The sequence below is a fragment of the Silene latifolia genome, chromosome 2, assembly GCF_048544455.1.
Source record: "Silene latifolia isolate original U9 population chromosome 2, ASM4854445v1, whole genome shotgun sequence".
NCBI lineage: Eukaryota > Viridiplantae > Streptophyta > Magnoliopsida > Caryophyllales > Caryophyllaceae > Silene > Silene latifolia.
The window spans coordinates 197,158,200-197,181,700 of NC_133527.1; the positions used below are offsets into that span (position 1 = coordinate 197,158,200).

Genomic DNA, 23,501 nt, shown 5'->3' on the forward strand with positions numbered 1-23,501 from the left:
ATGTCCGCTTGTGAATAGTAGGCAAAAGAGACGCATGCAAAATGGAGTTGAATGGAGGGAGTAGTAATAAGTAAGTTGAAATGATCGATCAAATTTTTTATTAATGAACTAGTGAGATTTCTCTCATTTGTGTAATAGAGTCTAGGTGATTGATTATTATTCATTACAATTCTCGTAATTGAACAACTGCATTTTTATCCTTGTCCTATCCGTTACATTTCCGATCGCATCACGTAAACAAATGGTTAAGACAGAAAGAGTAGTTGCTAGCAAAGGGTTTCTTAATTCCCATTTATGTCTACTTTTGAAATCGACGGAACTTCATCAAGGTGGACCGAAGAAGGGGGAGAAGAGAGCCTTTGTATTAAGAGGCGGAACTGATCGTCACTCCCAACCATCGTAATTCTAACACATTTTGTATGTAAGCTTGATCCAAACATCGCACCCTTCCTTGCTTGGATCTTGTGTTCACGCATCAATTCTGAAGCATCCTCGCCTGTCTTACTCTCCAACCATGCAAACGCTACACCAAAATATCATCGGTACATACAAACAGTCAAACATTAGTAACAATGTCCAACAATAATGTGTTAGAACATGTACAATGGTCTAGCACTACATCGTGATTGCTACTATTTTTTTTTGGGATATTCTCTTGTGTATCCCTAAACTTTTTTGTTTTCTAAGGTGTACCCCTTGTTTTCACAAAAAAACTTTGACCGACAATAATTCTATGTTACGAGTTCAGAAAACAGTAATTTTTTTTTCTTCAAACCAATTATCTCGTCAAGGCCTTAAATTTGAAATAAAAAAAATTCACCGCCTTTTGAACTCGTAGCATGTAGTTATGGTTGGTCAAAACTTTTTTAACGAATAAACTTTGACCGACCATAACTCCGGACTAAGAGTTGAGACGTCGGTGAATTCTTTTTCAAACTGAATACCTCTAAAAGACGGTCAATTTGAAAAAAAAAGTTTTATCGTATTCTGAACTTGTAGCCAAGAGTTATTGAAGGTCAAAGTTTTTTTCAAGAAAGGAAGGGTATATCTTAGAAAATGAAAAAGTTGAGGGGTACACGAGAGAATATCTCTTTTTTTGTGTTAAGTGAGTCACAAGGGCGATTTTGATACTGACGAGATTTTAACTCAGGTCATACACGTTTCGTGACTTTACTAACTAAGCTTGTTGACATCTACATTGTGATTGCGCTATTGTAATACAACCACAATTTGAGGTAATATTAGCCGCTTTAATGATGCAATGACCAGGCAATGTCGTCGTGTCGACTCATTTTATAAAGTCTGATCAATGAAAATAGGAAAATGAGTTGGCGTTACCCGATGACACCCAATCTCGGCGCCACCTTCTCATATGCAATAAGTGGGGACCCCTTTAATAAAGAATGCATGTGAGTGGGTGACACCCAATCTCGGCGCCACCCGATTGCGCCCTATCGTTATCTTTGAAACTAATATTAGTGAGTAGATATACCTGGGTTAGGAAGGTGGAACTTGCCAAAGAAGTTACAATGTTGATCAGGGTACTCAAGAAGGTTAAAGAGATTATTTTGTTTGACAGCAGCTTTCATCATCTCCCACCTATCACTCATTACGCGGTACCCAAATTCAAAGAGGTTTTCGGTTGTTGTCGTTGGCATCACCTTCGGAATTGGCGTCTTCTCGTAAGAATCGGCAATAAAATTAAGGATTGTTTTTGCCCTCAACTGCCCTTCTTGGCAACACCCTATGGTTCTCAAAAATGATTGATTCATCAAAGCTGAAGCTAACTCTTTGTCCTTCACAATTACCCACCTACATTATAAAATGTGAATCCATAAAAATTAAACAATGTAGGGTACATACACTAACATGACAAATTGACCAAAGATGATAATTGTTTCCAAAATTGTATTGAATAACTGGTATTATTTCGCATTACAAAGAAGAATACCTAGTTAAGTGATCCATCTGCTTTAATTATTCTATAATAATCCAGAACTAAAGAATAACCGAGTTATTTATTATATAGGAAATTTGGCATGTAGGGTACATTAGACCTGACAAAAGCAACCCGACCCGATTGACCCGACCCGAAAAAGCTGACCCGAGACCCGAAGTGACCCGAACTATATCACCTGAATGTGACCCGAAAACCCGAATTGACCCGACTCGAACATGACCCGAGCTTTCTTGACCCGTACTGGCCCGATCCGAAACCACCAAAGCCGAAAATGACCCGACAAAATATAACTCTAATTGAACCGAAAAGACTTGGAATGGCTATTTCTCCATCATTCATTGACCCAAAAATGACCTGACCCGAAACAACCCGACCTGTTTGACCCGAAACCCGAAAAAACCTGTCCCGACCTGAATTGGCCCGACCCTTTGACCCGTTTTGCCAGGTCTACTCCGGTACATACACTATAATACAAGCAACAATATACATAAAGAGGTAAAACTAACCCGATTCGAGAACCGGCATGGCCAGTGAACTTGGACATAGTGAAGAGCATGATATCATAGTCAGCAGGACCAGTGATAGGAACGTATTGAGGCCAATAATAAGCCAAGTCATGTATCAACATTCCGCCCTCTCGATTCACCATTGGCTTTCTCCACAAACCATCTGGATTATTCGGAGAAGTCACCACTTCTATGTATGGACCTTCTTTGTCGTCGAATGTACGTGTATCTCCCCTCCATTCGTACATCGATGATTTCTCCGTCTCTACTGATGCTGCAAATAGCTTCATATTAACAACACAAAGTCAGATTAAATTCTACCTTTGTTATTATCATTTGGGTAACCTTTTTACTATTTATAGTAAGTCGCTGTCTGGGATAGTGACTTCTTTTACTATGTTTGGAAATTTTTGGAAAGTCGTCGTCTCAGACAGCGATTAGTTATATTTCTTACAAAAAGAAAAAAAACGTGATAATGTGAACCCATTTATGATAATTAGTTTGACATTAACCAAACGACCCTAATAATATACTCCCTCCCAAGTCTGAAGGCCTTTTCCCAGCTAGTTGTTTACGTTATTATTCTTTTAATTATAATCAGCAGTATTTTAATGAAACGTAAACAAATTAAGGCCAAGTCATGAATTATAGCAAGAAAATTGAACCAAATTAAGGCCAAGTCATAAATTTCTTTTTTTTTACTATTTATAGCGGGTCGATTTTTGGGACAACGACTTCTTTTACCTTTTTTGGAAAGTCGCTGTCTCAGACAGCGATTAGTTACATTTTGTATAAAAAGAAAAATCGTGGTGACCCATTTCCGATAATTAGTTTGAAATCAACCCTATTTTCGTAAATAACTCGGTGTAGAAAACCAAACGACCCTAATAATATACTCCTTCCCAAGTCCCCAGGCTCCCATTTCCAGCTAGTTGTTTACGTTATTATTCTATTAATTTAATTATAATTAATAAGAGGATCATATCCTTCTCACTATTGTACATGCTCTCAATGTGCATCCTCTAATAATATACTCTTTCCCAAGTCCCAAGGCTCCCATTCCCAGCTAGTTGTTTACGTTATTATTCATTTAATTATAATCAGCAGTATTTTAATAAAACGTAAACAATTAGTTGAATATAAACAGTATATCTTAATTAAAAAGAAGGCGGTAAATATGTACCCCGTAATAAGGAGCAGCACAAACAACCGGTACGCGCTTATTCGTAGTGCCTGAGGTAACGGTGTTAGAAAGGGCAAGAAGTAAGTAATTGAACAGTTGAGACGATCCTGTCCCTGCAATTATGTACCGGCCTTCAGTCACCGCATTCCCAACCACCCGATGAATCCTTCGGATCGCGTCAGTGAAACCCGGCACATGGTAAAAAAACTCATCCTTGTTAAGGTTCACAAAGTAGCTTAAAAAAGCCGATGCCTTGATCGTCACAGAGCATTCCTCGTCTACACTTTTCCAATATGGATAGTACATTATCGGATCACCACTGTGTAACACAAATGTTGTCAACTTTTATCGTTATTATCACTTCATTTTGCTATAAATTCTTTACTAAATTAAGCATTTTATATCGTACAGTAATTATTGTGTAAGACGGTTTCACACGTAAGATGGTTCATTTGTATATGCCCTTTCCTAATTTTTTGCAATTAATCTTATGTGGGACGTTTTCACACAGTAAGACAGTTAGTCCAAGGTCAGGGCAGACCATCGGCTTCTTAATTTTGAGGAGCAAAGTTAATCTATGAAATGTACTCCACTAAACAACAACAGTAATAGTAATAATAGTAATAGAAATAAGGGATATTCTACGTGGTAACCCTAGGTTTTTTCGTTTTCCACATGGTAACCTCATTTCCACCAAAAATGCCTTTGACTGGCCATAACTCACAACCACGAGTTCTGAAAGCGGTGATTTCTTTTTTCAAATTGACCGGCTTTACCCGCCTTTACGAGATCTTTGATCTAGAAAAAAAAAATCAGTTTTTGAACTCGTGGCAAGAATTACGGTTAGTCAAACTTTAAACTTTGACTGACCGTACCTCTTTGTGGCGAGTTCCGAATGCGACATTTTTTTTTTCAAATTGAGCGCTTTTATGATATCTTTGATTTGAAAAAAAATCGTCGCTTTTGGAACTCGTGGTTGTGAGTTATGGCCAGTTAAAGGCGGTTTTGGTGAAAATGGGGTTACCATGTAGAAAACGAAAAACACATAGGGTTACCATGTAGAATATCCCTAGAAATAATAAGCACAAGAATAGCGGTTTTTCTAATGTGTGCATAAGGTCACCCGTTTTCTTTAAAAATGGTAAAAAAAGAGTTTATACTTGAATATCTCGTGACAATATCTTATGAATCTTTCACATTTAGTTTCTTAATGTGTTCCTTTAGGACACACATTGAAAAACCGAAATAGCAGTATTATTATTATAATATTATTATTATTAGTAGTAGTAGAAGAAGAAGAAATAGAGTTAAGCTAGATAAAGGAATTGAAAATCTCACATATCAACATCAAGGAGAACATCGTCGGTTGAGTTATGGTCAATGTTTTCATCACAGTTGCTCACTTTGCCATTAATAGGAATGGAATTGATTGTTTCTTTGCTTTGCTCCATCTAACTAAACTTATAACTCTACTAGTGATTAACTATGAGCACTAGATAAAGTATATGCTTAGTTTGGATATGGGGCGTATGTAGATGGCATGAGCATTAACTACAAAATAGGCTTCATTTATATAGAAAAACTCTTGATAGTATTGAAGAGTAAGCCTCACAAATTACCTTTATGTCCTTCTAAGTTCTAACCCAAACATGGTAAGTAGTGGAAATTAGTTTTATGGGGCTAATTATGTAAAGTACTAATAAATGTGTTTTATAATGATGATTGTATGTGTAAAACTGTTTTATAAAAGTATATAATTGTCATATGTATTAGGTCCAACCGTGCAAGGTCATCACTCATTGTGTGTGTCACTTTACTCACCTTTTGACACATCACTTGTTGCAAAATAAAATATTGTAATAATTATATTAATTTGTTGATGTGTTAGAAGGTGATTGAGTGACACACACATTGGGATATCAAATAGGACAGAGGATCCTCACTCATCATACACTCTGATCGATTAATGATAAAGAAAATTATTTTAAGTCGACTATGTTATGAAAAAAATTAGATTGAAAAAGAGATAGTGACACCTGGCAGTACTGTTGGTCAAATATAATGGCTGACTTGGCCCGACTCGCCCCTCAGATCACTTTTAACCCGGCCTGCATGCAGCCCAACCCAACCCGCCCTCTATCCCGGACCGGTTTTAGGTCCAGAATATTAAACCCGGATCGATCTGCTCTCGTCCCGCCCTAAGCCATCCCTTAGCCCGCCCCTCGGCTCACCTTTTGCCTGACCCACATGTAGCCCGACCCACTCCCTATTTCGAGCCGGATCCCTTCCCCCAAGCCAAGACCGACCCCTACCCCAGAAGTCAGCCCGACCTACCCGTTTGACCACCTTTGCCTGGTAGTACCAAGTTTGTCTAACACTGATGAGATCGGATTTTGGTAATTTTTTTATCATTAGTTTTATCTCTTTTCTTCTACTTTTGAATTTCAAATTGATTTCACTAAAAAGTCTTTGAAAATTTAGTATTCATTTAAAATTACTAAAACTACACAAAATCTCATTTGTGACGGCACATATCCGTCACTCTTAGTACCCACTTTTTCTCTCTCTGCAACACTATTTATGTGGTCCCTTTCTCCACTAACCCATTTTGTTACCATTTTAACTCACAAAATATCCGCCACAAATGTTAACCCGTCACAAGAGAGACCAATTGCTAAAACTAAATCATTGCAAAAAGTAATCCACTTTGTAGTTGATTGCTTATTTCTAATAATTGTATTAAGTCGTTGAATGTAGGGTTAGATAGATTATGACAGAATTACCTAAAAATCCTCCTCGAGGGACGTTAATGGATCTCTTTTCAGTACTCTTAATTTTTGCAGCAGATTTCATGATCATGCTTTGAGAAGTCAAACAACAAATTTACGCTAAAATCAAAACAAAATCAAAATGATTCAAGTTAGTGGTACCATTCTAATTTCAAGAATTATTCATGCTACCAAATGAGTTGTCAGTTTTAAATAGTGAAACTGTCTCCCAAAATAATTATTGTGAGTATTAAGATTAGTATGGAGATGAATGCTACTCCATTCAACTCCACTCTATTTATTTGTGTTTTGCACAAATATTAAGAAGGGTGGGAAATATTATAAATAAATAATGGGGTATGATGTAAATAAGTGTGGTATGAGTTGGAAAAGGGTGGAGTTTGATGTAGAAATAGTGGGGTATGAGTGGCAAAAACTGTAAATAAGTAATGGAGTATGAGGACAAAATGATCATTTGGCATTCATTTTTAGGAAATAGGTAGAGTGGAGTTGAATGGATGAAAAAGGAAATGTGGTAGAGTGGAGTTGAATGGAGAAAGTAACTGATAAGATTATAAAGGGACGAGTAATAATTCATATAATTGATTTGTATTATTCGATAAATCGATATTGTGATATTGTGATGGTGCAAATGAACCTTTTATCTTCAAACACATTATATTATAAACCGCGAAAGTAGTAATTAGCCTTCATAACTTTAGCCAATTGTGAGATTAGACCCCATAACTTTGATAAAAGTGAAATTAAACCCAATTTTTTATTTTCAACCAAAATTGCACTAAAAAAATTCAATTTATTACACATTGTTGGAAACAAATATTTGAATGAATTAAATAAAATTGAAAACTTGTAAATGTACTCTTATATGAATATGAATTATAATAAAATTAGTAAAAAATATTAAAAATATTATGTTAATAACTTAAATAAATACTATTAAAATGTTAATAATTATTTAGTGTACAATGGACTTATATATAAAATGATTTAATATATGATTTAAGTTAAAAAGAGAAATTGAGTTAGATTTCACTTAATTTAACAATATTTGATTTAGTGAAATTTTAATCTAATTATCATATATATACGTCATACATTAAGAGGGGAAAAAATACTCTTCGAAATATTTCGATCTAAGATTGGACATTTGGACTAGGCCAAATATTTAGGATTCGATCCGATCTAAGAACGAAAATTTTAGTTGCAATTTTTAGTCCACCTAATATTTATGTTTGATTATCTTCGATTTAATCCGATCTGGGCCCTGTTTGGTAATCAGCAGATTAATATTAGCAGAAGCAGATTGGTCAAGCAGATTATAAACGACAGATTGGATTAACAGGTTTGACTAGTATATTTCAATTAGCAGATTTAGTATAAGTGTTTGGTAATTAGCAGATTTTGGTTAATAGATTGTTGTATCTATGTGTAGATTGTGGACAGATTCATATTTCACAATCTACTAATGTGAATATGCTGAGTAAAGCAGCATATTGAAAAACAGTAGATTGAGCTCCAATATACTCTTTCAATAGGCCATTTATCAAACACTCAAAATAGTAGATTATTGGTGAGTCAAACATGCTAAAAGTCTTGAATATGCTGAAAATTTTCCAATCCGCCGTTTACCAAACACCCCTCTGATCTTCCAATAATACTCAGTTGAGTCAAACCTAAATTATTGCATGACAAGATTTTAGATTTTCTCACATAGCGACAAATCTTTAGTGTATATAAATTTATATATTCTCTATTTTAGGATTGCATTAGTTAATTGTTATCCTTTAATTTAGACATAAAAACTAAGGAAAAAAGAGGGAGCCAATTATAGGATGACAAGTAGTTCAAATTGAATGTGAAACATCAAATTGTTCATCTAATGCAATCCTAAAATAGAAATGGCAACAATTAACCGAGACACCCAAAAACAGTGGTGGAGCTAGGGGGCTAGCTAGCAGGGGACCTCGCCCCGACCCCTTGGCGGTTGAAATTTTCGAAGTTTTTAGTTAAACATTTCAATTTTTTTCAGGTGCCTCTTATATTGTTACTCATCCCACCCCAACCCCCAACCTTCAAATCCTGATTCCGTCACTATCCCGAAATAAAATACGACAACAAATAACGGGAATGGTGGGAGTATTATAAAGTTGTTAGGATGTCATATATTCCCAGTTTAATACTCCTTTTTCCAGTAATTTTCCTACTTTGATTTCTAATAAACAAAGTTTTATTTGACTTTGAACATACATACATATATATATATATATCTAATTTATTACTCCTATGATTTAATATTAATATATTTAAATTTATTATCAAAATATCTTGTACTCTCTTCATTTTTCTAAGATGTTTCACTTTTCATGACAAATTCACAAAGATGTTCCACATTTCATACGGAGTATTAGTTTATCATTTGTGATTCTAATGATATGTCAGTGTGTGATCCTACATACGTTCTTCTACTTTTATTTTCCTTCACATATTCTCATCATCTTAATACCTCATAATGTGGGACATCTTACTGAATAAGGAGTATAAAATTATATTTTCAACACAAAAAAAAGTGTAATATAATAACCGTTAATTAATTTATAAAATTTTGTGTAAAATATGTATTTGATACCGTGCAAAAATAAAGTCGAAGATCATTGTGAAGGGGAACATTTACAAAAAGAAAATGAATAATATATAAATGTATAGAATTTTGGTTGAAGTTTGTATTGGATATGTGCAAAATTAAAGTTAAAGATCATTGTGAAGGGAAAACATTCTATCAAATTAAATTGAAAACAAATATGAAATAATATTTCCTTCGTTTAAATGAATTTCATAATACTTTTCTTTAATATATGTAAAATTTAGTTTAATTAAAATAACAGCAGCTAACACAACCACTAAAATCGAGTGCTTCTTTGCTCGATCTAGCACCGGCTTTGCACGCAGGGAAAACCTAGACAGAAGCCTAGAACTCTAGTATAGCAAAGGGTAACACTTGCTACCTCCCAAACTTCAAAAAATTTGTTATGATTATCGATTTTTGCTATCCTAAAATTCTTAAATATAAGTCCTTAATATAAGTTTAAAACAATATGAGAAAAATTCATTACCTAAAAATTTTAATTCTAGATTCGTCTACCATTCTGAGCCATACTCCGAATTATGGATTTTTTTTGTTGGTAGTAGTTGGTACTTGGTAGATAAATGTGACAAAATGAGGTGGTTGTATTTATGTTGTTTGGTTATGCTTTCAATTGGGTGAAGGGGCATGGGTTGTATTTTTTAAAGACGTTTTTACAATAATTCTCCCCATCACCTGAAACATGCAAAATAAGTCCCATTCCCCTTCAACACTTTCGTTCCTGCTTTGTACGTGTTTTGCATGTTGCTACGTTTATTTAAAACTACTTTGTAATAGTAAAAGGGCTTGTTCGAGTGGCGTGTTATTTGATACGTTAAGTGATAAGATCGATATGTATGTTTTAGGAGAGATTGACTGGTTTACGAAGAAATTTTGGGGATTGAGAGGATACGGGGTTGTGTTCGAGCACGTAGTAGAAAGTAATAGGGTCAATGGAAGTTTAGTTTAATTTGTTATCGATAGAAATTCATTTTAACGAAGGGAGTATATTTATGAGGTTACCTAATTCGCTCCACCAGGTTATAAATTACGAATTAATTTGTGCGAATTATGAATTCGAATTACATCGAATTATGGTGTTTGGTTATAATTTTATCGAATTATGCTTAATTTTGAGTGAATTGCGTATTGGTATTACGAATTTAAAACGGTCGTATTACGAAATAGGTAATCCTGGGGAGTATAACACATATAGCACGTAGATGACAAAAGAAAAAAAATATTCTATAGTGTATCCTTGAGTTTTTCGGTTTCTATATTGTACCCCTATATTTTGAAATTCTATAGTATGCGAGTATCATTGAATTCTATACATTAGACTATACTCTATACCATGACCTTATTCATAATCTTTGTTAATTTAGTTTCTTAATTGACCTATTAAATACTAGTCTCATGAACTATGAAACCTTCTTAGGCTATGTTTTTTCTAACGTAATTTTATTTCATTTCAGTGCAGTTAAGCTCCATTCGGTTAAGTTATATTCAGTTCATCTCTTTACAAAATTAACTCTTACTTCAGCTACATTTAGTTCACCTCAGCTTCATTGTTCAGTTCAATTCAGCTTAACTCTATTCAATTCAGTTCAGCTCATTTCAACTGAAAAAATAGACCCTTACTTTATAAATTCAATTAGTCTTGCTAAAGACGGGTTGGAGCAAGTGACGGGTAATGTCACTCACAAAACGAATAGGGGGGACAAGGTGGGGCACCTCCATGTGCTTCCCTCTCTCCTCTATTTGGGTCATTTGTGAGAGAAAATGGTATTCGTCACTCCAAAGTGACGAATACGTGCCGTCACAAATGAGATTTTGGGTTATAAATTTGAGTTTCAAAAAAGGTTAAGAACGTTAGCTCAGTTCTAGACTTCGAAGTTATCGTCGACTATTCGGCCTATAAACTTAATCAACTTTGGATATCAATCAACCACTATTGTCTATTTGTCTGCCACAAACTTTGCATTGTTATTGATACCATGCACGTGAATAACATTGATGGGTTAAAGATTATTAATTACTAAAACATAATCGTTCTGACGAAGTAATTTGAGTAATTACTCGTATTTCTTTTTATATCGGCCAGTTTTCATTTTTCGTGCCAATCGAAATTACGTTTTGTATGTAGCCTTGTAGGATCCAAGATATGGAAAGTTGTGATGATTTTTTTCTTACCGAAAGTTTATAAAATTTGAAGACTTTAATATTGCTCGAAAGAGTTTCGAATAAATTAAATTTTTTATACTTTCTGTAAAAATAGTACCTAAAGTTTTTTTTTTTGCCCAATAACACCTAACATTTTCTATTTTTTGTCTAATGACACCAAAATCACTTTTCCGTCAAAAAAAGTCAAGAAACCGTTTTGACTAACGGAGGGAAGGATGAATTGGCATTATAACCATATTTTTTATGTTTTTCACTCCAATTCCAACTTCCCTTTCCCATATTCTAATTTTCCCTTCAATTGAAATCAATTTCCCTCCAATTAAATCCCTTATTTAGCACCCCCACCCTCTCCAATTTTATTCCTCCATTCTCTAAATCCCCAATTTTTGCCTTGTTCAATTTTCTCCCTTTCTCTCATTATCCATTCAATCCAATATGCCTTATTCAAGCTCATCCCCAAACTCAACAAATTGGGTGAAATGCAATTGTGGCATTCTAGTGGCTGAGAAAACATCATGGACACACCAAAATCCGGGCAGAAGATTCATGGCCTGCAAGTTCTACAATACGGAGACGGGGTTGCGTGGGTGTCGTTTCTTCAAATGGATTGATGAGGATATGACTTATTGGCAAAGAAGTGTTATAAATGGCTTGTTGAATGAAAATAAGTCACTTAAGAATAAGATTGGTGAGATGGAGGTATGCATATGAAAGAAATAGAATGAGTTTACAAATTACAACCAACTCGGCCTTTCCTCCGTTAGTCAAGACGGTTTCTTGACTTTTTTTGACGGAAAAGTGATTTTGGTGTCATTAGACAAAAAATAGAAAATGTTAGGTGTTATTGAGCAAAAAAAAATACTTTAGGTACTATTTTTACAGAAAGCGTAAATGTTAGGTGTTATCTGACAAAAAACGCTTTTTAATTTTGTGGTGATCAACTATTGAGCAAAGGGTTACGCCCTTGGTCCAACGCTGTGAAGAGTTGATCAAGCTATATGGTTGGTCGGTAAAAATAGGCCATTCCTACATAGAAGCGAGTCGAGCTGTTGATTGGCTTTTTAATCAAGGAGTTACTCCGTCTCCATCTACTACAGTTTTATCTGACCATCCCCATAATTTATGTTCTTCGAGAAGATATTCTAGGTGGTTCTTTATCCCGTATTGTTATTAGTGATGAGTATTGTGCTCTGATTTCAGTGATGATCAAGTATTGTGCTCTGATTTCAGTGATGATCAAGTATTGTTTGGAATATTATAAGTTATTACCTACTGTCAAGAAAAACGAAAGGAAAAAAAAAGTAGTATTGGAGAGTATATGAATTGTTCTCTAAAAATAAGATAAAAACAAACAAGCCAATTAAAATTATGATTTCTTATTCTATGTAGACATTGCTATTAAATCCTAATAAGGCCCTGATCTTTTGGACTGAAACTTATCTGATCTGAATTGAACTGAACTTATAGAATCTGATCGAATCAATCGAATTATAGGATCGAATCGAACTTATTGGATCGAATCGAACTTATAGGATCTGACCGAATCGAACTTATAGGATCGAACCGAACTTATAGGATGATCGAATCGAACTTATATGATCTGAGGTGAACTTATATTAAGTGACTTTGACTTTAAGTCCAAAAGAAAAGCCCTTTTCTTTTGGACTTAAAGTCACTTAATATAAGTTCACCTCAGATCATATAAGTTCGATTGATGGTCAGATCCTATAAGTTGATCGATCCTATAAGTTCGATTGATTCGATCCTATAAGTTCGATTCGATTCGATCCAATAAGTTGATTCGATCCTATAATTTCGATTGATTCGATTCAGATTCTATAAGTTGATTCAGATCCTATACCTCACTTAATTTAAGTTGATTCGAGATCCTATAAGTTGATTCGATTGATTCGAGATCCTATAAGTTCGATTCGAGATCCTATAAGTTTAGTTTGATTCGAGATCCTATAAGTTCGATTCAATTCAGATCCAATAAGTTGATTCAGATCCTATAAGTTAAGTTCGATTCGATTCAGATCTTATAAGTTGATTCGAGATCTTATAAGTTGATTCAGATTAGATAAGTTTCAGTCCAAAAGAACAGGGCCTAAGACCCTGTTCTTTTGGACTTAAAGTCACTTAATTTAAGTTCACTTCAGATCCTATAAGTTAAGTTCAGTTAAGTTCAGATCCTATAAGTTAAGTTCGATTCGAGATCTTATAAGTTGATTCGAGATCCTATAAGTTCGATTCGATTCGATCGTATAAGTTCGATTCGAGATCCTATACCTCACTTAATTTAAGTTCACTTCAGATCCTATAAGTTGATTCGATTGATTCGAGATCCTATAAGTTCGATTCGAGATCCTATAAGTTCGATTCGATTCGAGATCCTATAAGTTTAGTTCGATTCGATTCGAGATCCTATAAGTTAAGTTCGATTCGATTCGAGATCTTATAAGTTCGATTCGAGATCGAGATCGATAAGTTTCAGTGCAAAAGAACAGGGCCTAAGGCCCTGTTCTTTTGGACTTAAAGTCACTTAATTTAAGTTCTTTTCAGATCCTATAAGTTAAGTTAAGTTCGATTCGAGATCCTATAAGTTCGATTCGATTCGAGATCCTATAAGTTCGATTGATTCGAGATCTTATAAGTTGATTCGAGATCCTATAAGTTGATTCGATTCGATTCGAGATCCTATAAGTTGATTCGAGATCCTATAAGTTCGATTCGATTCAGATTCTATAAGTTGATTCGATTCGAGATCCTATAAGTTCAATTCAGTTCAGTTCAGATCCTATAAGTTCAGTTCAGTTCAGATCAGATTAGTTTCAGTCCAAAAGAACAGGGCCTAAGACCATGTTCTTTTAGACTTAAAGTCACCCCCTTTAAGTTCAATTCAGTTCCTATAAGTTCAGTTCAGTTCCTATAAGTTCAATTTATTTCAGCTATTATATGTTAAGTTAAGTTCAGCTTCTATAGGTTCAGTTCAGTTCCTATAAGTTCAGTTCAGCTCCCATAAGCTCAGTTTAGACAAGTTCATACAACTTATATTAACTACAAATTCATACCCGTTTTCTAATATTGACAAATTGAAAAAAAAAGTACGCTTTTCATTAAAATCAATGCAAAAAAAATTCCAATACTAAAATTATCCAATACACATTATTCTTAAATAAAAAAAAAATGACCCTTATAATTTGTTTATGCTAAACCTCCTACTCATTACTTATTCACAAGTCCACCTATCTCATTAATATTTTTACCCTTATTTCACCTATACCTCATTAATCTTAACAGATTGAGACACGTATAAACCAAAGCGTAAGGAAGCTATGTACAAGGTACGAAATAACATAGTAAAAGACATTTGGCGAGACAATGGATTCGATAATGTCAGTGAAAATGAAGATGAAGATGAAAGTGACGAGGAGGATGATAATATGGAAATAGATGGTTAGAAAAAAAAATGTAATATGTAATTTATTTTTTATTGTAATGTATTGTAATACTTGTATAAAAAAATTAACTTATATAAAGCGCAAAATTTTTATAAGTTCAGTTCATCTAAGTTCAGTTTAGCTCTTATAAGTTCAGTTTAGTTCAGCTCATATAAGTTCAATTCAGTTCATATAAGTTCAGTTCAGTCCAATTCAGCTCTTATAAGTTCAATTCAGTTCAACAATTTAAAATTTAAAAAATAAGGCCTATATATACTTAAAATTTTTTACGGAAAATTCACGTGGTACCCTCGAACTTTGCCATTTTTCACGTGCTACCCAACTTTTTATGTTTGTGCACATGATATCCTTGAAATTTGATTTTCAAGCACAACATGTCCTTTTTATCGTTTTTAAAATTTTCAAGTGAGCATAAATTATAGACCAGAAATCGAAATTGGCTAATTTTTTTTTCCAAATTGATTAACTCTTCGAGATCTATAAATTTATAAAATGAAATTGGTCATTCAGAAATTTATGATCGAAGATATGTTTGATTTGAGATTTTCGTTAAAAAAAACCCTATAAAATGTTAGTCGGCAATTTTTTTTCTCAAATCGTAGATTATGACGAGATTTCATTTAACGGAAAAAAATTGGCCAATTCTAAATTCCGATCTAGGAGTTATGCGCAATTGAGTTTTTTTAGAGCGACAAAAAGGATATGTTGTGCATGAAAATCAAAGATGGAGGGTACAATGTACACAAACTTAAAAAGTTGGGTACCATGTGCAAAATGTGAAAGTTCGAGGGTACCACGTAAATTTTCCGAATTTTTTAAGGAGTTGTTTATACCTTTATTACTACTTCAAGAAATCCTACAAAAGAATTTTCATACTCCACTAGTAGGCGTAGCTGCGTAGTAATAAATATGGGACGGACCGGGACAAAATTAGGACCAAACACTTTGGACCTTTTGAAACAGCCCATGAAATTTTATGGGCAAAATAAATGGAATTGGGCCAGACCGAGCCAATAGACTTGGGCCGTGTAATCATCTCAAATCTTAGCTGTCTCTTTTACGACACCGACTTTAACAACACAAAAACGCGGGGATATCGACTGTCAAGTGTCAACAACGTAACGGTAATAATTCCTTCCCTATATATACACACACCTCAACCTCCATTGTTTTCCCTCGTAATTTTTCTTGTGCTATGATCCTCCCACTTCGTCTTCTTTTTCTCCCTCGCCTCCATCTTTCTTTATTCTCTCTGTATGTATTATTATTTGCGTTTCTCCGTCTTCGATTTTAAGTCTTGTTTAAGACCGTCTTAACTTAAGACTTCTCCCAAATCCCCATTCTTCTTTGAATCGGTTGTGAGTGCCGTTTTAACTTAGGATGGTCTTAACCAATTATTTATAAAATTATAATATGATGTGATATTGATTTGATATGATTCCACTTTAATTCCGTTGTTGAATATCGTTATTAGAGATAATTTTGGTTTTAATGTTTTCATGATATGCTTTTTTGTGCCCTAATTTTGATGATCACGTAATTTAATTCATCTCTCAAATGATTTGATTTTATTGTTAATTAGAATTAGAATTAGGGTTTTTGCTTTTATTTCCGTTTAATTAGAATTAGGGTTCTTGTTTTTAAGTGGAGATCATGATTTTGATTTACGACGTTTCCTTAGAAAAAAAATGGGGAATTTACAAAGGGTTGCAGCTTTCATTTTAAATTGATTGAAATTTGTAGAGATGGTTCTTTTAGGGTTTCAATTTTTTTTATCAGATAGTTTTGTTTGACTGAACATAATTCTGCTCTTTCCTAAACCCTGATTACGACACTCCGGATGTGGTATGGACTATGGACGCTTTGAAGAATGTTGTTTTGAAGTGGCAATTATGTTGCAAGTTATTGATTCTGTGTTTTTAAACCAAAAAATAGGGAAGTTTTAAAAACCGAGTCTAAGTAACATAGATCACGACATAAAATGAGAGGATTGTTGTGTTGATGTGATAATTATTTTGCAAGCTATTGAGATAAGATTGATCAATGGGACTGTTCCTTGGGAATTTAGGGTATGATTGAGCACAATTTAATATTGAAGATCATGAGTTGATGACGCTGATGTTGACAATGATTCGTCTGATCTTATATATCTCTTATTTAATTGGCTTTGATTTATATAGAACATCTTGATAGTTTTTGAGGATCTTTTGAATCTTTGCCTGCTTGTTTCGCCTCTGGTTTCATAAATTTCTGTGAGTTTTCTAGTTTCTGAACTTTTGCTTCTGAAATTACATGGTATGTAGATCTTGTAATACAGCAGCGGGACTGAATGAGAGAAATTTCTTTTCCTGGAAGTCTGTTGCTCCGTTTGCTATCCATTTGACCATTCGTATGAAATTCGTCATCAGCTAAATTGTTTGTATGTTCTTGTGATGATTATTATGCTTTGATTTCGGAGATGATCAAATATTGCTCCTCCTCGGATGATTTGATTTTGAAAATTGATGTGTCGTCATGCCCTTATGAAGGAGAAGATTCCCATTCAGAATTGGGGTTTGAAGCCCTGGTAAATCTGCTCAGGTTACTTTGATTTTAATCCCGCACTGATAATTGTTTGGTCTCCTGTAACTCTGCTGGTATATCCTGAGCATCTTCACTTTCTAGTTTTGAAATTCAGATGAATAGTTTACTAGGTTCTTGTTTATGAAACAACTTTATTTAAGGTTGAGGACTGAAGAAATGTAATTGACCTGTTTAGTTAAGGTTAATCGCTTTACATGATTTGGTTTTCATAGCCTAGAAGATTGATGTTTAGTTTAGTAGTTAATGATGAATGTGACCGTTTCTTGAGCATTGGGATATGATGTTTGATAATGATGCTGTGAGTATAAGGTGACTGAACCGACTGTCATGTTAATTTCAATTCAAGAGCAGAAAAACTGTTGGTATTTTTAACTTTTTAAGTGTATTTGGATGTTTTGCAGCTTGTTTTGGTCCTGAATTTGCTGAAGGATCTGTAAGGTTTGAAATTGTTAGGCCTGGACTTTAGTTGTTGATTTGTCACCCTATCTCGATGAAACATGTGGATGATATTAAGGAGTGGTCACAAAGGATAAAGCTGTATGATGTTCAGCATCAGGTTCCAATGATCAGGGGTCTCCACAGACAAGTGAAGACATGCTTAGGTTGTTAATCTTTGAGTTTCCGTTTATTATTCGTTCTTATCTTGCCGTTGTGGATTTCTTAGTGCAACACCAAGACCTTGCGGTATGAAACAGAGATGAGTGTAGTTCTAAGGGAGCTGCTCCTTTTTCTGGGCTCGTCTGTGAGTGTTTACTGACTATTCAGTTCGATAGATTTATTTTGAGCTGTCTTCTTATCTCATAGGTTATGTTGCCCTTTTTGCTTGTAGAGTAATCCGCTGGTGCATTTTATAACTTGACACAAGTCACACAACTAAGCTCGATTGTTATTTCAACAGTGGATCTGCTCTAATCTGATTTTGTGAGCATCGAGGTATTGCTCACACTTGATCATATATCAGCAACACAAGGTAAATAAATTTTTTGAAGTTGACATGTCTATTATGTTGCAAGACTCCCACATTAATGAATATTTCGCATGGTTGGTGTGTGTTTATGTAGCTAAGTGGATTTTTGTACGGCAGTATTGCAGCAAGAGGACCTCCTGGCATGGGATGGAGAGAGGTGTGATTCCACGGCCGGTGTTGCTACATCTTTTTTTTGTCTTTAATCTGTGAGCATTTACTTGGTCTAATTTGTTCCTTAGATTTCTTTACGAGTTCTGTCATCGTATCTCAGATTAACGTTGAAGGTTCTATTGTATTTGCTACTATAGGAATCAGATGGTAGTGAGCAAGTGTAAGTGAGCAAACTTCAACGATACGCTAATGTATGGAGCCTGCTAAGGGTTACTCTTATCAGTGAGCAATCTTCCTAAAGTGTGGCAGATGAACTTATTACATTGCTTTCAGATTAATCAAGCATATGTTCCTGCTTCTGCTGTTCATCTTCACTAGTTGATCGAAGTGGAGCTGTCTTTGTTCAGATTGATGCTTGACATTATTTGTTGGATTTTTTTCCTGCAGAATTGAGGAGCTATTAGAGGTTTCGTCATTTTCTTTCTTGATCTTTTAAAGATCTTAATGGCGGTTTTGGTTAATATTCTTTGCAGAAATAACTTGACAATATTGATGTTCCATCGGCCCTTCATGTGAGGTTTTAGACGAATCATAATATTGTGTCGTAGTTTGACCATCAGCATGCTTTAGCTACTGGCCAAGCAGTATGACGAATTTTAATATCCGAACATGAGTTTTAATTATAGAAAACTGATTTAAAACATTCCATGGCTTTGATTCTATAGCTGACTGTTAGATTGAAACGGGAAGCATACTGATACCAACTACGAAGGACCAAGGTACATACTTTCTTCTTTTGTTAACTGTTGTTTGTGATCCTTGTCAATTTTTTCAATTTTTCATACCCTTTATCCGGTTGCCATCAAATAGAAAGGCATGTGATCGGTGATGCCAATGCCGAGTTTTCTTAGTCCTTAGAGGCTTCTGAGGGTTCTCTATCAGAATTTTTCATCTATTGAGGTTGTTACTGTTTTTAGCCGCATTCTTGTTTATTATTCAAGGCTGTATTTTCTGTTGGCGGAATTACTTACTCGTTACTCCATACCTGAAACTTACTGTTTAAGCAGCCAAAGCATAACAATACAGAAACTCCATGTGTGCGTGTAAGCTGACCCTGCTCCGCCATCACCCAGAAAGGTAATTCTTAAACGCCTTGGACAGAAAATAAATCTTATCCCAGCTACAGAATTTTCAGACATAACCAAAAATAGCATTATTCTGCAATCACTTACAAGTCCGTTGCCTTTTGTATTTGATAGACCAGCAACTTCCATCTTTGTTTTCATATGTCAGATGTATTTGTCCGAGACTGCACAACGGATAAAACATCTGGGTTCACCTTCTTCATCCAGGTTATTGTTAAATACTACTGAAGGCCATTTATCCTTTGGTGTTTCGAGTATCTTTTGGTCATCAAATAGAGTTTTTTCATTCTCTATGATGACATCTGGTTAGTGATGAATATAACCGTTCTTGAGCATTGGGATATGAAATTTGTTGATGATGTTGTGGTATAATGTGTGACTGCATTGACTGTCATGTTTATTTCAATTGAAGAGCAGAAAACTGTTGGTATTTTTAAGAGCAGAAAAACTGTCACAAAGGATAAAGCTATATGATGTTCTGCATCAGGTTCCAATGATAAGGGGTCTCCACAGTCAAGTGAAAACATGCTTAGGTTGTTAATCTTTGAGTTTCTGATTATTATTCGGTCTTATCTTGCCTTAGTGAATTTCCTAGTGAAACACATGACCTTGCGGTATGAAACAGAGATGGGTGTAGTTCAAAGGGAGCTGCTCCTTTTTTCTTGGCTCATCTGTGAGATTTTACAGACTGTTCAGTTCCATAGATTCATTTTGAGCTTTGTCTTCTTATCTCATAGTTTATGTTGAAGGTTCCATTGCCCTTTCTTAATCCTAGAGTAATCAGTTGGTGCATTTTATTGCTTGACCACAACTAAGCTCGGTCGTTATTTCAACCGCGGATCTGCTCTGCCCTGATTTTCACAGCTTGTTTAGGTTTTCATAAAGGTTTGGATCGTTCCAAGTTTTTTGCGTTGTTTACCTTGTTTGACTTCGTTAGGGTTTCAGATTTATATTTGTAGTTGTCAGTTTGTTTTATTGAATCCTAATGCTCCTCCCACTTGATCATATATCAGCAACACAAGGTAAAGAAAATTTTTGAAGTTGACATTAATGAATCTTTCGCATCGTTGGTGCGTGTTTATGTAGCTAAGTGGATTTATGTACGGCAGTATTGCAGCAAGAGGACCTTGGACCTCCTGGCATGGGATGGAGATAGGTGTGATTCCACGGGTGTGTTGCTACATCCTTTTTTTTGTCTTTAATCTGTGAGCTTTTACTTAGTCTAACTTGTTCCTTAGATTTCTTTACGAGTTCTCTCATTGTATCTCAGAATAATGTTTCAGAATAATGTTGAAAAGTTCTATTGCTGTTTATTTTTGCTACTACAGGAATCAGGTGGTAGTGATATGGATTCAAGCTTTTGGTATAATATGGTGATGTAGAGTTTATACTATACATTTTCTTGGGAGCTTATTTACTGTTAAACATTGCTAGTTGCTGGGGTTGTGGTGGCTATTGTTCTTATTCATGTTTGAAAATATTTGTTGGTTCAGTTTCTGCAGAATTTGGGGCTATTAGAGGTTTCAACATTTTCTAGCCTGATCTTTCAAGCTTGTTTAATGCCTGGTTGCTGTGTTGGCCAAGCTGTATTTCTAAGTTCGTGGAGTAATTTAAATATCCGCTCAGAGATTTCTGAGGTTTTGAAGCGGCTTGCTATCGAGTTTACCTAGAAAACTGATTCAATATATACATTAACATTCCATGGCTTCAATTCTTCAGCTGACTGACTTCTACCAATGGATGCTTTAGTTGGTGAAACATCGAGAAAATATGAAGTAAGATTGTTTACTAGCCTGCAGCGTGAAGCATCGTGAATTCCTGATGCCAAGGTACATACTTTCTTCTTTATTCTTTTGAACTGTTGTCTGTGATCCTTAACTTGTGACACAAATCTTCTTTAGACGCAATTCTTCTTTAGTAAATGAGGCTATATTTCTTGTTACTGCAATTGTTTGCTTAATAACTGAAACTTACAGTATCAATACAGAAACGCGATATAAATTGGAAAAACACAGATTGTTAAGCCTGGATCGGATCGCGTTTGAAAAATCAGCTGCATTGCAAAATATATCTTATCCAGCTACATGTTTTTCAGCAATAGCAGCTTTAACCCTTTCAAATATAACCCCTTGTAAATGTAGAGCATTATTCTGCAATATGTCACAAGTCCTTGAATTCTGTACGACCTTTCGGTTATTATACCATTTGATAGACCAGAAACTTCCATCATTGTTTGCATATGTCAAATGAAGCCTTCTGCTCTTTAAGCCTATTGATCGAAACTTCACAGCAGATAACATCCGAGTTCACATCTGAGTTCACCTTTCTGATCCAGGTTATTGTTATATACTACTGATGGTTAAAATTCATCCTGTGGTGTTTTGAGTGAGGGTCTCTTTTCGGACTAGGGAGACTTATCTTTTGTGCGTCAAATTTTTGGTATCAAGAATCCAATAAATGTGGGTGGGCACTTGGTTTTGATTTTAACTTCATGATCGGAAGTTCATTTTACTGTCGATTTTTGGAACCAAAACTGCCATATTGTTCAGTCGGGTAAACCTGCAATGGTGCACAACTGAAAAATCTTGGTAAATCCTCGTGTGAGTATTATTAGCTTGCTAAGGGAGGGCTTTCGAGCTACCGTTTACTTCTAATTTTGAAATGGAGGTAATTCCACCGTTTGATGAAAAAGAGCGAGAATAAAGTCTCTGTAGACTGATCATCGCTTCCAACCAAGGTAATTCTAACACATTCTTATCTACAGTTGACCCGAACATTGCACCCTCCCTTGCTTGGATCTTTAGTTAACTCATCAGTTGTGAACTTCATAACCGGTCTTATCTAGTCACGTGAATGCTGCATCAAAATCGGTACAAACGCCTGTCATGTTAATTTCAGTTCAATAGCAGAAACACTGTTGGTATTTTTAGCGTCTTTGGATCTTTTGCAGCTTATTTTGGTTCTGAGTTTGGTAAAGGCTCTGCAAGGTTTGATCATTGTTATGCCTAGACAAAATAGTAGTTGATTTGTTTTTTAATGCCTTATCTCGGTGAAACATGTGATTATGTGAATAAAATGGTCACAAAAGATTAAGCTATACGATGATCTGCCTCAGGTTCTAATGATCAGGGGTTCTAATGATCAGGGGTCTCCACAGACAACTGGACTTTGATGCTTGATCACAACTTAGATCAAATGTTGTTTCATCAGTGGATCTGATCTGTTCCATGTGAGCCTCACAGTTTGCTAAGGTTTTGGTTTGGTAAAGGTTTTGGAATGTTCCATGTTTCTTGTGTTTGTTATATTGTAAGACTTTTTTAGGGTTCCGTGTTTTTTCGTCTGTTTGTTTGTTTAACAAATCCGTAATTATGCTCCTAGTTAAACAGCAACTCGGAGTAGAGGAATGTTGTAATTGACATGGCTATTATGTTGCAAGTCTTCCACTTTAATGAATCTTTACGCGTGTTTCTCTAGCTAAGTGGATTTTTTTACTGCAACTGCACACGAGGACCTATTGGCATGGGGATAGAGTGAGGTGACTACAGATTCCAAAGGTTGTTATGTCCGCGTAAGTGAGAAAACTTCAACGATACGCTATTGGCCTGCTAAGAGTTACTCCTTATCAATGAGCAATCTTCCTGTCATGTGTAGATGAACTTATTGCATTGCTTTCAGATTAATCAAGCATATGTTGCTGCTTCTGCTATTCATCTTCACTAGTTGTTCGGAGTGGAGCTGTCTTTGTTCAGATTGATGCTTAACATTATTTGTTGGATTTCGTTCCTGCAGAATTGAGGAACTATATAAGAGGCTTCATCATTTTTTGGCTTGATTTTTGAAGATCTTGATGACGGTTTTGTTTAATGTTCTTTGCAGAAACCTGACAACATTGATGTTCCATCGGTCCTTTCATGTGAGGTTTCAGACAAATCATAATATTGTGTCGTAGTTTGATCATCAGCATGTTTTAGCTAATGGCTAAGCACGGCAAG

At 35.0% G+C, this 23,501-nt stretch overlaps 1 protein-coding gene across 1 annotated transcript; it reads right to left on the bottom strand.

Annotated features, from left to right (window-relative positions):
- Positions 1 to 117: 117 nt before the first annotated feature.
- Positions 118 to 5,174, bottom strand: LOC141644298 (tryptophan aminotransferase-related protein 1-like). The gene is made up of 5 exons (XM_074453793.1): positions 4,988 to 5,174; positions 3,650 to 3,968; positions 2,467 to 2,750; positions 1,493 to 1,812; positions 118 to 523 (listed from the first exon to the last, which is right to left on the bottom strand). The coding sequence occupies exons 1-5, from the start codon at positions 5,098 to 5,100 to the stop codon at positions 282 to 284; spliced, it is 1,278 nt and encodes a 425-aa protein (XP_074309894.1). The 5' UTR covers positions 5,101 to 5,174; the 3' UTR covers positions 118 to 281.
- Positions 5,175 to 23,501: the final 18,327 nt, after the last annotated feature.